Source organism: Mus musculus, chromosome 9 (genome assembly GCF_000001635.26).
Source record: "Mus musculus strain C57BL/6J chromosome 9, GRCm38.p6 C57BL/6J".
NCBI lineage: Eukaryota > Metazoa > Chordata > Mammalia > Rodentia > Muridae > Mus > Mus musculus.
The window spans coordinates 22878723-22894916 of NC_000075.6; the positions used below are offsets into that span (position 1 = coordinate 22878723).

Below are 16194 nucleotides of genomic sequence, written 5' to 3' on the forward strand. Positions count from 1 at the left end.
ATTTCACTTCATAAATTAAGATTTTCCAAAAAGGTTGGCAGCCCACTGCAGCATCAAGGCAGGATGCAAGAAATGTCAATTTCTTAAATAGCAAGATTTACAATTTCAATCTTGTTGTTATTGCCTACCTGTTCCACCCTTCCCCCTTCAAAGGCACATAAACAGAGCTCAAAAATAAGGGCACAGTGGCTGCCCCAGTCTATAGCAGAGTCCAACTCCAGGACTCTGTGGTAGAGTCTGCCACTCCTGTTGCTCAGTACTTCCAGTGCCCCATGTCCTGTCCTCTATGCCTTGGGACTTAACCTTGGGCTGGTGCTGCTCCTGGGCTAGTTACAACTGTGTCTTTCCTTCCAATCTTTGCCCCACCCTTGCCCTGAGTATGGCCCTCAGATCCATCAATTCATTGAGCCTGGGAATGGAAAGACCAAAGCCAAAAAAGGAAAATACAGATGGTATATGATGGGGGTCCATCCTGATAAGCTTGTTGAAGTTGAAAATTTCATAAGTGGATATTTAAGCTACTTAACCTCCCAAGACTCAGAGCTCTGCAGAACAGTGCACAGCCTCTGACATTTTCTCTTGGGATGGGATGGTTGACTGAGATCTGAAGCTTGCTGCTACTGCCGAGCATCAAGACAGGATGATGTTGTATACCCCAATCTGGACAGAGAACAAAACTCAGAATTTTAAGTGGGGCTGGCAAGATGCCTCAGAAAGTTACTTACTTGATTCATGATGAATACATGAATCAAGCCTGACAACATGGATTCAACCCTTGGGACCCGAATGCTGGCCAGAGAAGACCAACACATGTGATTTGCCCTCCGACCTCCACATATTGCTCATCCTGGCACACTGCACTCCACCACATACATAAAATAAATAGGTTTGTAACTCTAAAAATCTGTATATAGTTTCTGCTGAATGCTCATTGATTTTTTTTTTGTACCATCATAAGTTGATGTCTTTATTTCTAAGTTCCTTCTGGTTCAACCCCATTCCAAATTTCCTTTACTGAAGAAGTTAAAAATGTGGCCTGGTGGCTGGGGATGTGGTAGAGAAAATGGCGGGAGGAAACTTTAGAGAAGAGAGAATTGGAGAATCATCAGAAAAGGGCAAATTGCTACTGATGTAGTTAACGTCAGTTCACAGTGGTGTGAGAAGGAGCTCTTTTCAGTTGGGTTGTTTGATGATAGAAAGAGTGAATTGGTATATCACATTGCACAGAGTACCAGTAGGTCCACAGGACTGGTGAGTTCCTACCCTCCTGGAGTTCCTTACCTGGTCATGGGTCAGGAATCCCCAATTCCTGCTGAACCTGCCAGTTCCTTGGCTCCTGTCACACAAGCTGTTTGTGTCTGGATGATTCCAGACACGTGTGTGTGTGTGTGTGTGTGTGTGTGTGTGTTTAACTTTCTCCTATGGAATGGGCTGTAAGCCAAGGGTATGTCAGTTGGCATCCATGGGACCCAGGCTTCACTTCCATGGATGAGCTTCAGAGGGTCTGTTAGTTTGAAAGTTTTATGTCTTATTTTTCTCTTTTTATTGCTTACTTTTAATATCTTAACAAATATATATACAGAATCTCCTAACAAAAATCTCACCAGATAAACTCATCTGTCTTGTGCAGCATTGGGGTTGAATTTGGTATGGGATTTGTTCTTGGGATTCTGAATTTGTAACCAGATCCTGGTGTTTCTTCTGGTGTTGGTAAGATGGTAAGATGACCTCACTTAGACTAGTGAGACCAGGAGGGTGTCTGACCTTCTGTGTTTAACTTACTTGGCCTATTAACTTCACTGAGCCTGCCGTTTTCCTTTTGCAAGTTATCTGGTCCACTAAATCAGCTGCTCCACGCGGGATCCTTAGCACTATAGATATTTCCATGCCCCAGCAGCTGGGTCTCCATCTTGACCTCTGCATGCCTACCTCCATTAACCGTGGATGAGTAATTGAATACCAGGGTGATTACCATCCCCTTTAGCAGCCAGACATGGAGCCCCTCATTCTTATATGCCACGGACCGGGCCTAATCGGCCCCCCTCAATCTGTGGGAATCAGGGGTTCTGGCAGATGGGCATAGAGTCTGTGGGTATTGGGGGTGACAAACAGACTCGACACAAGGGAGTGTGGATATGAATGTAATGTTAAATCGAGCATTACACTTTTTATACAGAAGAAAATAGGGAAGTAAGGTGACACATCAGCGAGGTACAATGAGGTTACTGGATTCTTACACAAAACAGAGGAATGCAAACAGGGAAGGACTGGCAAGAACCAACTGGGATAAAATTCAATGGTAACAACTGGGATAAAAAAACAGCTCCACCTAAGGTCCACTTAATCTTAGAAGCCAGTGGCAAGGGCCCTTGCCATAGTTCCTACTCTAGTCTATTGTATAGTCCACCTTCCCCCTAGGCTATTGTAAATACTTGTGCAAGGGTGTAACTCAGCTATCTATAGTTCTAAGTATCTACTCTGGTTCCTCTTTAAGTCACAAACTTCCTTCTTCCTAGATAATGGTAAATTTCTGTGTAGGGCAGTGACTTAGCTATCCATGCCCAGGGTCTGATCAAGGACTGCCTAGAATCTAACTTAGCTATATGTCAAAATATCAAACCTTAGGAGCACTTGTAATAAAGCAATATTAAGGGAAAGCACACAGATCCGTTTAGCAACTAAAGCAAGGATTTTGGAGCATTTGTTATACAGGATGCCACTGAAAGAACCTAGTGGGGAAACCCCCACTCAATTCTCGATTCGGCATGCACCCAAGAATCACGAACAGACGACCATCTTGATGTAAAAGCATGAGGTAGTTTAATGACGGAGCTCTGGGCAGACACATAACTCCCGCAGGAGACAGAGGTGTTGACCACATTGTGGAGTCATAATGGTGGAGCTCCGGGTCAAAATGTATCTCACGAAGGAGACAGTGGTTTCAACCCTGAGGCTTGGAAGCTAGGATTTTTTTATAGGAAAGGGGTGTGGCTGGGGGAGGAATTGGCGCAGTTTCACATGATTGATTCATTTAAACATTAGCAGACTGTCAGAAGGGCGGGAGATAGGGGGGCTCCGGGCCAGTCCGTCATGTCATTCTCTTTATCTTTATCGCTAAGCATCCTTAGGAATGTCTTAGGAATGACGGGCCTGCCTGGGCATGTCCCGGCCTGTTCTGCTATGTTCTCAGCCCCAGGTTTCAAAGCTCACAAACAACTCTTTGGGCTATTTGGCATACATTACATGAATCACAGGTCTCAAGTTTTAATTCCTTTCACCACAGTTCCAGGAGACTAAGTTTCCATGAACTTTTCACCTCGGGACAGCGCCCAGGTTTTCGGGACCTGTCGCACTTGTCACTACTGGAGTGGATGTAGCACTTATAGATGAGTGGCCATTTCTACTTCAAAGTTTCATTTTGAAGACTTGATTTTTATAACTATTTCCAATATCAGTTAGTTTTATAATAAAATAGGGCCCAAGGCAAGGAGGGATTCAGGACTTGGTTGGGCAGTCTGGCTACATGGAGGTACAAATGACCTGTATTGTTAGAACAAGTGACTGGTCAGCCCCTTCGTGTGTCTGGTCAGAAAATGAGAAGTTCTAAGGGATCAATAGGAACTATACATAGTCACTGCCTATTTCAGCATCAGGAGGGCAGAGCATTTGGCACAGAAGAGTGATGTTGGTTGTTGTTTATCTGTAGCCATTGACTTTTCTTCTTGTACCTATGTGACAAAGAGCCAGGATACTTCTTAAGTTCTCAGCTGTAGCTTTGACTCATAGAGAGTAAGCCAGAAGCCAGAGGGGGCAGTAACATGGAAATTTGCATCTCTCATGCACACAGCAGATATTGTGCAGTTTCCCACCTACTAGAGGCGTGGCTTTGCCACACCTGCAGTTAGCTTGTTTGTGAAGGTAATTGCATGAGTGTCACTCCTGGTCCCTCTTTCTTCTGACCTTGTCTGTCCTGGAGATGGAAAAGTCACTGATTTGTGAGTCTACAGTGGAGACTGGACTTTGCCTCTCTCTTTGGGGACAGTGGTCCTTCAATGGGGAGTAAGTGTAACCAGCGTGCCTGCTCTTCCCTGACACTGGTCTTACTAGTGTCCCAAGCCCTGCTCAGTACTGTCACTTGCTTTGCTTTCTCTACCTCCGTTAGAGGGAGTAAACAAGGCAGGAGGGCTATCCCATAGGCTTCTCCAAAAGGCCAGTGCAAACTTGTGTGACCTTGGCAATTGACCTATGTTTTCCTATCCTTCTCCCGCCCTTCTCGGTGACATTTCTTTTTTATTTATTTTACTTTATTTTCTTTCTTTTTCTGTCTTTTTTAATGATCATTTTTTTATTTTTAACATATAAGAAATAAATGTAATAAACCAAATACATGCACAAAAATACAAGAATCATATGATCATCTCAATAGAAGCCAAAAAAGAAAAAGTCTTTGATAAGATTCAACATGCCTTCATAATAAATGCCCTAAAACAAGTAGGATTGTAGGAAACATATTCCAACATAATAAAAGTTATGTATGACAAACCCATGACCAATAGCATCCTAAATGAATGAAACTATTAATAAGCCCCATTAAAATCAGGAATGGGAGAGGACTGTTCACTATCCCTACTGCTCAGCCATAACATGATTGAAGCATTAGCTGGAGCAATAAGGCAAGAGAAGGGATACAAATGGGAAAATATTAAGTCAAATTATTTTCAATGGAAATTATATTATCTTATACCCAATGTTCCCAGAATTTGACTAGAATAATTGTAGAAATTATCAATAATTTCAGCAAAGTGTTATACATAATTGACTTAATAAAATTTACCAGCCTTAATACATATGAGTAACAAGCATGCTAAGAAAGAGATCATGGACACACTCCTCTTCCCAGTTTCTCAAATAAAATAAAATATTTAGAATATACATAACAAAAGAGGATAAATTCTCTACAATAAAGACTTTAAATGTATGAAGAAAGAGATTGAGAAACATACTAGAATTTGAAGACCTACCAAGTGTACAGCTTGGTAGAATTAACATTGTGAAAAAAGGCCCTCCTACCAAAAAATTTACTGATTTAATGAAATCACAATAAACATTCTCCCCTCATTCTTGACATAAAGAAAAAGAAAATCCTCAAATTGATATGGAACAACAAAAGACCCAGAAGAGCCAATTAGTCCTAGATAAGTGTCTGTTTCTATACATTCTGCTGATTTTAAGTTCTAAGTGCATCTGTCTAAGACCCCAACTTTTATACATCTATTTCTATTGCATCATTGATTTTTAAGTCAGTCTTACTTTCAATCCTACATTGTACCCATTTGTCCTCTTCTTCCACAGTTAGGAATCAAAGGACTCACTCTTAAATTCTTTGAGTCTTAATGTATTCACCCATAAAATGGGTATTGGATGTATATGATTGTCTTAGAAAGGGTGAGGGAGTTGGAGGAGAAACAAATGCAATCTTTATAAGAGTGCTTTGAAAATCTGGTGTAATTTGATAACTATAAATTGTTATGTAATGTTGCTATTTGGTTTTCTTCTCTAGATTTTCAGCATCTGACAAAAAAGCTCCAATGTGCTTACTTCAGTCAATTCCAGGGTAGATGCCATAGATATTCTAAATTAGTTTTGGGAAGCATGGGTAACTTGAAGACTGCCCTCATTCCATCCCAGGACTGCAAAAGTCATGGAGAACATTATATACTCAGGTTTCCACAATTACTTGAGACCTGGAATGTTTTGACTAGAATCTGCTGCACCTAAATGCAGATTGATATCATGTCTTTTCCACTTGAACACCATTTTGTGGAGGGGTCATTTGACGTATTGAGGTGAATAATGGCTACTCCAGCTTGTTTCTTGGGACCATTTGCTTGGAAAATTGTTTTCCAACCCTTTACTCTGAGGTAGTGTCTGTCTTTGTCCCTGATGTAGCTAGTGTGCAGTCTATGGCTTTTTATTGGGAAATTGAGTCCATTGATATTAAGAGATATTAAGGAAAAGTGATTGTTACTTCCTGTTATTTTTGTTGTTAGAGGTAGAGTTATGCTTGTGTGGCTATCTTCTTTTGGGTTTGTTGAAAGATTATTTTCTTACTTTCCCTAGGGTGTAGTTTCCCTCCTTGTGTTGGTGGTTTCCATCTATTATCCTTTGTAGAGCTGCATTTGGGGAAAGATATTGTGTAAATTTGGTTTTGTCATGGAATACTTTGGTTTCTCCATCTATGATAATTGAGAGTTTTGCTGGGCATAGTAGCCTGGGCTGGCATTTGTGTTCTCTTAGGGTCTGTATGACATCTGCCCAGGATCTTCTGGCTTTCATAGTCTCTGGTGAGAAGTCTGGTGTAATTCTGATAGGTAGGCATTTATATGTTACTTGACCTTTTTCCCTTAATGCTTTTAATATTCTTTCTTTGTTCTGAGCATTTGGTGTTTTGACTATTATGTGATGGAAAAAATATCTTTTCTGGTCCAGTCTATTTGGAGTTCTGTAGGCCTCGTGTATGTTCATTTTGTTGTAGATATTTACTGTCCCTTTAAGTTGGGAATCTTCACTCTCTTCTATACCTATTATCCTTAGGTTTGGTCTACTCATTGTGTCCTGGATTTCCTGGATGTTTTGCTCCTGGGTTAGGAGCTTTTTGCATTTTGCATTTTTTGACTGACATGTCAATGTTTTCTATGGTATTTTCTGCATCTGAGATTCTCTCTCCTATCTCTTGTATTCTGTTGGTGATGCTTGCATCTATGACTCCTGACTTCTTTCGTAGGTTTTCTATCTCCATGGTTGTCTCCCTTTGTGTGATTTTTTAATTGTTTCTATGCCCATTTTTAGATTGTGGATAGTTTTGTTCATTTCCTTTGCCTGTTTGATTGTGTTTTCCTGTAGTTCTCTAAGGGATTTTTGCGTTTCCTACTTAAAGGCTTCTGCCAATTTACCTGTGTTCTCCTGTATTTCCTTTAGGGAGTTATTTATGTTCTTCTTAAAGTACTTTATTATCATCTATTATTTTAGATATGAATCTTGCTTTTCCAGTGTGATGGTGTATCCAGGACTTGCTATGGTAGGAGAACTGGGTTCTGATGATGCCAAGTAACCTTGGTTTCTGTTGCTTATGTTCTTGTGCTTGCCTCCTGCCATCTGATTATCCCTAGTTCTACCTGTCCTCACTATATCTGACTGGAGTCTGTCCTTCCTGTGATCCTGGTTGTGTCAGAACTTCTCAGAGTTCAGCTGTCTCTGTGATCCTGAGACCCTGGGTGTGTCAGAGTGAAGTTGCCTCTGGGGCCCTGAGAGTCTGTGTGACCAAGCTCCTGTGATTCTGTGATCCGGGACATGTTGGAGCACCTGGGAATGGAGCTTTCTCTGGGTATTGTGGGACTGGCTAAGGAGTTTGCACCCAAGATAACACAGCCTGGAAGGAACACTGGTCAGGCGGGGTTCCTATGTCCCTGGATCCCACTGGTCCCAGTTATTCCCCGTGTTGTTGGGACAGATGTATCCTCCTTACTTCTGATCCTATGGTCCTGGGTATGTTAGAGCACCTGGCAGTAGAGCTTCCTCTGGGTGTTGTGAGCACATTTTCCTATCCTTAAAGTGAGAATAGTATCTACTCCTGGTGTGATATACAGAGATTAACAGGTAATGCATGGGGAGCTTTAAGTGCCTAGAAAAATGCATAATAAGAGTGGTTCCTATCATTACTTAGCATTGGAAAGAGACTAAAAAGTAGCCTAGTTCTCACAGGTGGGGCCTTGCTTTGTGCAGACAGAACTAGGCCAATTCAGCCCCGCCCACTGACTGGAAATCCCAAGGTTCCCAGGGGACTTCTCAGTTTATGAACTTGGAAACTCTTTTCTCTTCTGTTTCCCTCGCCTATTTGTTTCTCAGTGAGGATGCAGGGGTGTGGGTGGCGAGGTACCTTTTCCATCAGAGCTGGATTTCGCCTCTGCCCTCTCTTCTAAAGTGATGTGAAGGTAGCTGTTCATGCTGTCTTCTCAAAATGTCATGAGCTTCATAAAACTTTTCACACATAAAACCAAAGTTAAGTATTGAGGCTTTGGACTCAGTGTGTGAAAGGACTCAAAACTCACACTTCATTAAGGAGAAGAAAGGCTTTGGGGAAAAGTGTATGCATGGTAAACACGAGCTCGTCCCCTTCCAGGAAGCAGTAGCAAAATGGACTATGTGGCTGATGGTGTCAGGAAACACAAATGATTTTGAGTTTCCCATACAAGATTTTGATGGATCTGGTGAAATGGTGTATCCAAGCTTTGAAAAACAGCTCATCCCCAAATCATTTTCATATTGAAATGTCCCAAAAGGTGTTTCATGGCTTTTCTGTTGCATTATGAAGTGGGGGATGTCTGTCTTAGTAGGTGTGGGACTCTGGGAAAGAATGAAGTCCAGAGAAGACCACCAGGGGCACAACCATAGAAGCCCAGTTGCCTTCCTCTGCACAGGACGCGGTGCTCTTTCTCTTCTGGTGTGCACTCTCTGTATCTCATCTTTTTTGATGGTCTATATGGAAGATAATTTCTGCAGAGAGGTTGCTATGCTATGGGCATTGTATTTGATGTAGGACTTATTATTTCTGACAAAACAAGGAAATCAGAAAGCTAATGCTGTTGTCACTGCCACCAAGTTCAAATCCTGAGACCATGTCTTCAGTGTCAAAAATGGACTTTGACCACAACAAGACATTTAAGAGAACTTTTCTGGTTTGCTCTCGAAGATAGCTGCACATCATATATTTTCATTGTGCAGTGTACTTCCAAGCTGTGGTCACTGTGTGGAAAGGCATGTTTCCTTAGCTTAAAATACTGTTTGCATTTTTCACTTAGGTGGCTGTACTCCAATCCCAGAGTCAGACCTAGAGGAAAGGTCACTAGATGACTCCACAGAGCTGTTTACCAACCACAAGCACCTCATGACCGAGCCCCCCATGCCTGGTAAGGGAATGTTGGAAAAGTGACCCTGGTCCCCTTCTGCCATGTTGGAGAATGTTTTGCAAAATGACTTGTTTTCTAACATCTAGGTCTTGGTAAGGGTGCCTGGGACATTTCTCCATTTCTGTCAATATTCAAACCTGTTTCTTCTTCTCCTCTCTGTTTCTCCTTCCCAGAAGTCTCAGCCCGCCAAGGAGTTTTGGAATAGTCTGGAGTAATGCTAATGAGTTGAGGGGAGAGGCCATTACAGAGGCTACCCTGTCTGGACACTGTGTTCCCATCCCGGTGCTGTGCCAAGCTCATCTCTGGAGGTGACTGCATGAAGATGGGGTCAGGGCTGTTGGTTGCTAGGAGGGCGTGGGATGTCACAGACAGGTCAGCTGAAAGACAAGATTTGTCTTTTCTTCCCAAGAAAATGGTTGCTGCCTTTAGTCACATGCGCTTATAGTCAGGATTTAGCAAGGTGACGAAGTTTGGGGACAGACTTTATAATACAGGGATCCAGATGTAAAATAATTTCATAGCCCATTTTTTTCCACAGGATTCTTATGTAGTAACTGTTTCAAGTTTAATAAAGCATCGTATTGTCAAACAATAACTGGACTGAATTTATAACCAGGGTTGTATGTATGATTTCACTCTCTATTTTTTAAGAGAAACTGAAAAGTTTGCTACTCCACAGTAAGACTTGGATGTGGTTATTTAATAAGGAAAAGAAGCGCTCAAGACTGTCACTGCATCTGCTCTATTGGGCTGGCGAGGGTAAGGGGATTTCCCAGTAGGAAGGAACACACAGTGTCTGTAAGGACGCTGGTACGTGAACATCCTCTGTCAATCATCCTTGTGAGTGGGGCCTTTATACATCCAGCTAATAAAGGGATTCACACTTTATTATTATTGAAATAGATATTTTATATATTAGGAATTATAGATAAGGAGTCCCAGAGGCTTTTGCCTAAGTAAGGATTCAGATATAATTAGTTAGATAGGCATGGGCTTTAAGAACCTCATCCTAGCTGCCTGGAAGCCAGTCTTCTCCCAGTGGCCCTCAGATAAAGATGTAGAACTGTCAGCTCCTCCTGTACCAATCCTACCTGGATGCTGTCATGCTCCTGCCTTGATGATAATGGACTGAATATCTGAACCTGTAAGCAGCCCCAATTAAATGTTGTCCTTATAAGAATTGCCTTGGTCATGGTGTCTGTTCACAGAAGTAAAACCCTAACTAAGACATCTCACAATCACATCTAAAGGAAAAGTAAATTACAATTTGTTTTTTTCTTAATATGTGAAGTGTCAAGAAATGCAAACAATGCCTTATCTGTTATTTATAGTATCCTTTTGTAGGAGACACAACAGAAAATGAAACAGCCTTAGTTGTTTAGCACAGGAGGGGGTAGCTTTTGGCCTGTGATTAAGTTTCATCTAGCATAGGGACTGGAATAAAGATGTTGTGGTGTCCAGTATATCTCAGCACTCTGGTCAACTGGAATCCTCACAAAACTGGAACCCCTTTTCTGAAAAGCTCACAAAAGTGTGTGTGTGTGAACAGAAGAGGTGTGTGTGTGTGTGTGTGTGTGTGTGTGTGTGTGTGTGTGTGTTGAATCTTCTGTTCTCTCTCACTTTTTTCTGTCTTTTCAGATAATACCTCACATAGACCAAGCTGGCCTTAAACTCACAATCCTCTTGCCTCCTGAGCACTGGGGTCAACACTCCCAAGCTTGGAAATGTGTCTCAGTCTTGCACCATTTTTGACCTTAGGTTCCCATTGCTGTCTCTGTGCCTCACATGTGACTGTGTGCTCATTCTTTCTTGTCCAGTCTTTGTCTCCTTTCTGTTTGTTTGTTGTGACAATGTATGCACACACATGTGCATATGTGGGTGTGCTTGTCTGTGTGCACAGTCTGATGTCCTCCCCTGTCACAGTCTGCCTTTGAAACTTGGTTTTTATTTTCTTGGGTAGATTGTTTATACAAGCAAGTCCCAATGATCCTACTATCTCTGCCCCTCTTAAAGCTGGGGTTCAGTGTGGGGACATGTGGGGACACCTGAGGTCTGAACTGCAGTCCTCCTGACTGTGGAGAAAGGGCTAATGCATGCGCTGTCTCTTCAGCCCCTTCTTACATCTTTCTAATTAGCGTTCTTTAGCTCACTGTCTCTTTTTTGACTTTGTCCATTCTTTTTCCTGCACTCACTTTCTCTGGCTTTACCCACCTCTACTTCCTGCAGCCTACATCCTGTGATGGGCATGTGTGGAAGGGACAGGATCCCTTTTTTGTTTGTTTTGGATTTGGATTTATGAGACAGGCTTTTGACTTTGTAACCCTAATCGGTCTGGAACTCACTCCAGTATGGTCTCAAAGTCTTTATCCTTCTGCCTCTACAGCCTGAATGTTCGGATAACAGGCTTGTACCTCCACATCCAGCTTGAATCATGTGATTTGATATATGACTATTTTTTTTTCTCCATCAAATTCTTATCTCATTGTAGGGAGAGGAGCTATTAACTGAAGTCTGGTTCCCTATTAGTTTCTTGATCCTGTCAATAAAGATAGCAGAAGCCAATCACTCAGTGAAGATAAGGGTAGGATTTGACAGGTCCCAGGAGGAAAAGGAGAGAAAAAGAGGTAGATAAAGGGCTTTTTGGTTGGGTTTAGAGACAGGAGGAGGAACCATGTAAAGTCTGAGGCCAACTAGAACTAGTGGTGGCCTCCACCACCAGAAGAATTCTGATTAAGGATAGCTGATGAGTGTAGAGCAATAGATTCTCTGCCCAGAGGTTGTGTTATCTGGCTGGTTTTAAAATATTAAGGCTGACTGGTATTTTCCATCCACGGTGACTCGGGTGGGCAGGAGAAGTGCCAGAGTATTGCCATTGGTTGGCGCTATGTCAGGAGTGGGACCAGCTGCAGCACATTCTTAGAGCTGAGAGCTCAGTCTTTGAGAAGATGATAGCATGGGGTTCTAAAAACAAAAACACAACATCCCATTGCTCTCCTTTTTTTTTTTTGTTTTGTTTTTAATATTTTTTATTAGGTATTTTCCTCATTTACATTTCCAATGCTATCACAAAAGTCCCCCATACCCTTCCCCCCACTCCTATACCCACCCACTCCCACTTTTTGGCCCTGGCATTCCCCTGTACTGGGGCATATAAAGTTTGCATGTCCAATGGGCCTCTCTTTCCAGTGATGGCCGACTAGGCCATCTTTTGATACATATGCAGCTAGAGTCAAGAGCTCCGGGGTACTGGTTAGTTCATAATGTTGTTCCACCTATAGGGTTGCAGATCCCTTTAGCTCCTTGGGGTAATTTCTCTAGTTCCTCCACTGGGGGCCCTGTGATCCATCCAATAGCTGACTGTGAGCATCCACTTATGTGTTTGCTAGGCCCCCGAATAGTCTCACAAGACACAGCTATATCAGGGTCCTTTCAACAAAATCTTGCTAGTGTATGCAATGGTGTCAGCATTTGGAGGCTGATTATGGGATGGATCCCTGGATATGTCAGTCTCTAGATGGTCCATCCTTTCGTCTCAGCTCCAAACTTTGTCTCTGTAACTCCTTCCATGGGTGTTTTGTTCCCAATTCTAAGAAGGGGCAAAGTGTCCACACTTTGGTCTTCGTTCTTCTTGAGTTTCATGTGTTTCACAAATTGTATCTTATATCTTGGGTATTCTAAGTTTCTGGGCTAATATCCAGAGATATTAATAGAGACTATTAATTATTAATGACTGCTTCTATTTCTTTAGGGGATATGGGACTGTTTAGATCATTAACTTGGTACTGATTTAACTTTGGTACCTGATATCTGTCTAGTAATTTGTCCATTTCGTCCAGGTTTTCCAGTTTTGTTGAGTATAGCCTTTTGTAGAAGGATCTAATGGTGTTTTGGATTTCTTCAGGATCTGTTGTTATGTCTCCCTTTTCACTTCTGATTTTGTTAATTAGGATGCTGTCCCTATGCCCTCTAGTGAGTCTGGCTAAGCATTTATCTATCTTGTTGATTTTCTCAAAGAACCAACTCCTCGTTTGGTTGATTCTTTGAATAGTTCTTCTTGTTTCCACTTGGTTGATTTCGCCCCTGAGTTTGATTATTTCCTGCCATCTACTCCTCTTGGGTGAATTTGCTTCCTTTTTTTCTAGAGTATTTAGATGTGTTGTCAAGCTGCTAGTGTGTGCTCTCTCTAGTTTCTTTTTGGAGGCGCTTAGAGCTATGAGTTTCCCTCTTAGAAATGCTTTCATTGTATCCCATAAGTTTGGGTACGTTGTGGCTTCATTTTCATTAAACTCTAAAAAGTCTTTAATTTCTTTCTTTATTCCTTCCTTGACCAAGGTATCATTGAGAAGAGTGTTATTCAGTTTCCACGTGAATGTTGGCTTTCCATTATTTATGTTGTTATTGAAGATCAGTCTTAGGCCATGGTGGTCTGATAGGATACATGGGACAATTTCAATATTTTTGTATCTATTGAGGCCTGTTTTGTGACCAATTATATGGTCAATTTTGGAGAAGGTCCCGTGAGGTGCTGAGAAGAAGGTATATCCTTTTGTTTTAGGATAAAATGTTCTGTAGATATCTGTCAGGTCCATTTGTTTCATAACTCCTGTTAGTTTCACTGTGCCCCTGTTTAGTTTCTGTTTCCACGATCTGTCCATTGATGAAAGTGGTGTGTTGAAGTCTCCCACTATTATTGTGTGAGGTGCAATGTGTGCTTTGAGCTTTACTAAAGTTTCTTTAATGAATGTGGCTGCCCTTGCATTTGGGGCATAGAATTTCAGAATTGAGAGTTCCTTTTGGAGGATTTTACCTTTGATAAGTATAAAGTATCCCTCCTTGTCTTTTTTTATAACTTTGGTTTGGATGTCGATTTTATTAGATATTAGAATGGCTACTCAAGCTTGTTTCTTCAGACCATTTGCTTGGAAAATAGTTTTCTAGCCTTTCAGTCTGAGGTAGTGTCTTTTTCTCTGAGATGGGTTTCCTGTAAGCAGTAGAATGTTGGGTCCTGTTTGTGTAGCCAGTCTGTTAGTCTATGTCTTTTTATTGGGGAATTGAGTCCATTGATATTAAGAGATATTAAGGAAAAGTAATTGTTGCTTCCTATTATTTTTGTTGTTAGAGTTGGCATTCTGTTCTTGTGGCTGTCTTTTTGGTTTGTTGAGGGATTACTTTCTTGCTTTTTCTAGGGCGTGGTTTCCGTCCTTGTATTGGTTTTTTTCTGTTATCCTTTGAAGGGCTGGATTTGTAGAAAGATAATGTGTGAATTTGGTTTTGTCGTGGAATACTTTGGTTTCTCCATCTATGGTAATTGAGAGTTTGGCCGGGTATAGTAGCCTGGGCTGGCATTTGTGTTCTCTTAGTGTCTGTATAACATCTGTCCAGGCTCTTCTGGCTTTCATAGTCTCTGGTGAAAAGTCTGGTGTAATTCTGATAGGCCTGCCTTTATATGTTACTTGACCTTTTTCCCTTACTTCTTTTAGTATTCTGTCTTTATTTAGTGCATTTGTTGTTCTGATTATTATGTGTCGGGAGGAATTTCTTTTCTGGTCCAGTCAATTTGGAGTTCTGTAGGCTTCTTGTATGTTCATGGGCATGTCTTTCTTTAGGTTTGGGACGTTTTCCTCTATAATTTTGTTGAAGATTTTTGCTGGCCCTTTAAGTTGAAAATCTTCATTCTCATCTATTCCTATTATCCGTAGGTTTGGTCTTCTCATTGTATACTGGATTTCCTGGATGTTTTGAGTTAGGATCTTTTTGCATTTGTATTTTCTTTGATTGTTGTGCTGATGTTCTCTATGGAATCTTCTGCACCTGAGATTCTCTCTTCCATCTCTTGTATTCTGTTGCTGATGCTCGCATCTATGGTTCCAGATTTCTTTCCTAGGGTTTCTATCTCTAGCGTTGCCTCACTTTGGGTTTTCTTTATTGTGTCTACTTCCCTTTTTAGGTCTTGGATGGTTTTATTCATTTCCATCACCTGTTTGGTCGTGTTTTCCTGCAATTCTTTAAGGGACTTTTGTGCTTCCTCTTTAAGTTCTTCTCCCTGTTTAGCAGTGTTCTTCTGTATTTCTTTAAGTGAGTTATTAAAGTCCTTCTTGATGTCCTCTATCATCATCATGAGATAGGCTTTTAAATCCGGGTCTAGGTTTCCGGGTGTGTTGGGGTGCCCAGGACTGGGTCGGGTGGGAGTGCTGCGTTCTGATGATGGTGAGTGGTCTTGGTTTCTGTTAGTTAGATTCTTATGTTTGCCATCTGGTAATCTCTGGAGTTAGTTGTTATAGTTGTCTCTGATTAGAGCTTGTTCCTCAGGTGATTATGTTAGCCTGTATCATCAGACATGGGAGACTAGCTCTCTCCTGAGTTTCAGTGTTCAGAGTACTCTCTGTAGACAAGCTCTCCTCTTGCAGGGAAGGTGCCCAGATATCTGGTGTTCGAAACTGCCTCCTGGCAGAAGTTGTGATCCACTCACCAGAGGTTCTAAGATCCCATGGAGAGTCCTCTGGGGACCTTGGGGGTGTCCGCAGACTCTGTGCCCAAAGTGCCCCGGTGCTGGCGTGGACTGGAAGGGCTGCTCTCCTTTTTAATGAATTAAATTTATTAGTTATTTGAGAATCCATGCAGTATATTTTAATGCTATTCACTCCCCACTGCAACCCCAAATCTGACCAAATCCACCCCCCCATCTCCTTATAGCTACAGCTTTGCATTGCCCCCACCTTTCAAAAATTACCAGTCCAAAATTTTCTGGTCATATACTCCTGAGGATAGAGTCATCTACTAGATCATGGTTGATCTACCAGTGGCCACACCTTAAAGAAAACTGACTCTCTGTTCTTGAGACGTCCAAGGGATGACATCATATAGATGTCCCATTATGGCCAAGTGCTCCACTGACACTTATTGTCTGCACTTTGGCCAGTTGTGAGTTTCTGCAATAGTTGCTATCCACTGCACAAAGTTCTCTAAGGTCTGAATTACTCTATAGGTAAGTAGATTTAGAGGGCAGTTTGATGCTATGTTCATTTAACAGAATAATAGTAATCTGTTCAACCCTGGGGACTATACATGGGTTCTTGGCCAGGTTTATAGTACTAGGTATGTGTTCTCTCCTATGAAGAGGGCCTCAAATTCAATCAGAAAGTGATAGTTTCCCCCATGGTCATTATTGTAGCTCACAGGATATATAGCTGGGGGTGGGGGTGGGGGACTGTTGATCCTGATTTTGGCT

At 41.7% G+C, this 16194-nt stretch overlaps 1 protein-coding gene across 9 annotated transcripts in view; it reads left to right on the top strand.

The window, feature by feature from the left end:
* Bbs9 (Bardet-Biedl syndrome 9 (human)) overlaps positions 1–9561 on the top strand; it is a 412725-nt gene extending 403164 nt beyond the window's left edge. For 5 of the 9 annotated variants that reach the window (XM_006510416.4, XM_006510417.4, XM_006510418.4 and 2 more), the window contains 2 exons: positions 8859–8966; positions 9140–9561. In XM_006510416.4, the coding sequence (XP_006510479.1) occupies positions 8859–8966; positions 9140–9171 (140 nt within the window). In that variant the 3' untranslated portion in view covers positions 9172–9561. The remainder of the gene's footprint in view (positions 1–8858; positions 8967–9139) is intronic. The other 4 variants (NM_001360258.1, NM_178415.1, NM_001360259.1 and 1 more) reach the window with 1 other exon arrangement.
* Positions 9562–16194: the final 6633 nt, after the last annotated feature.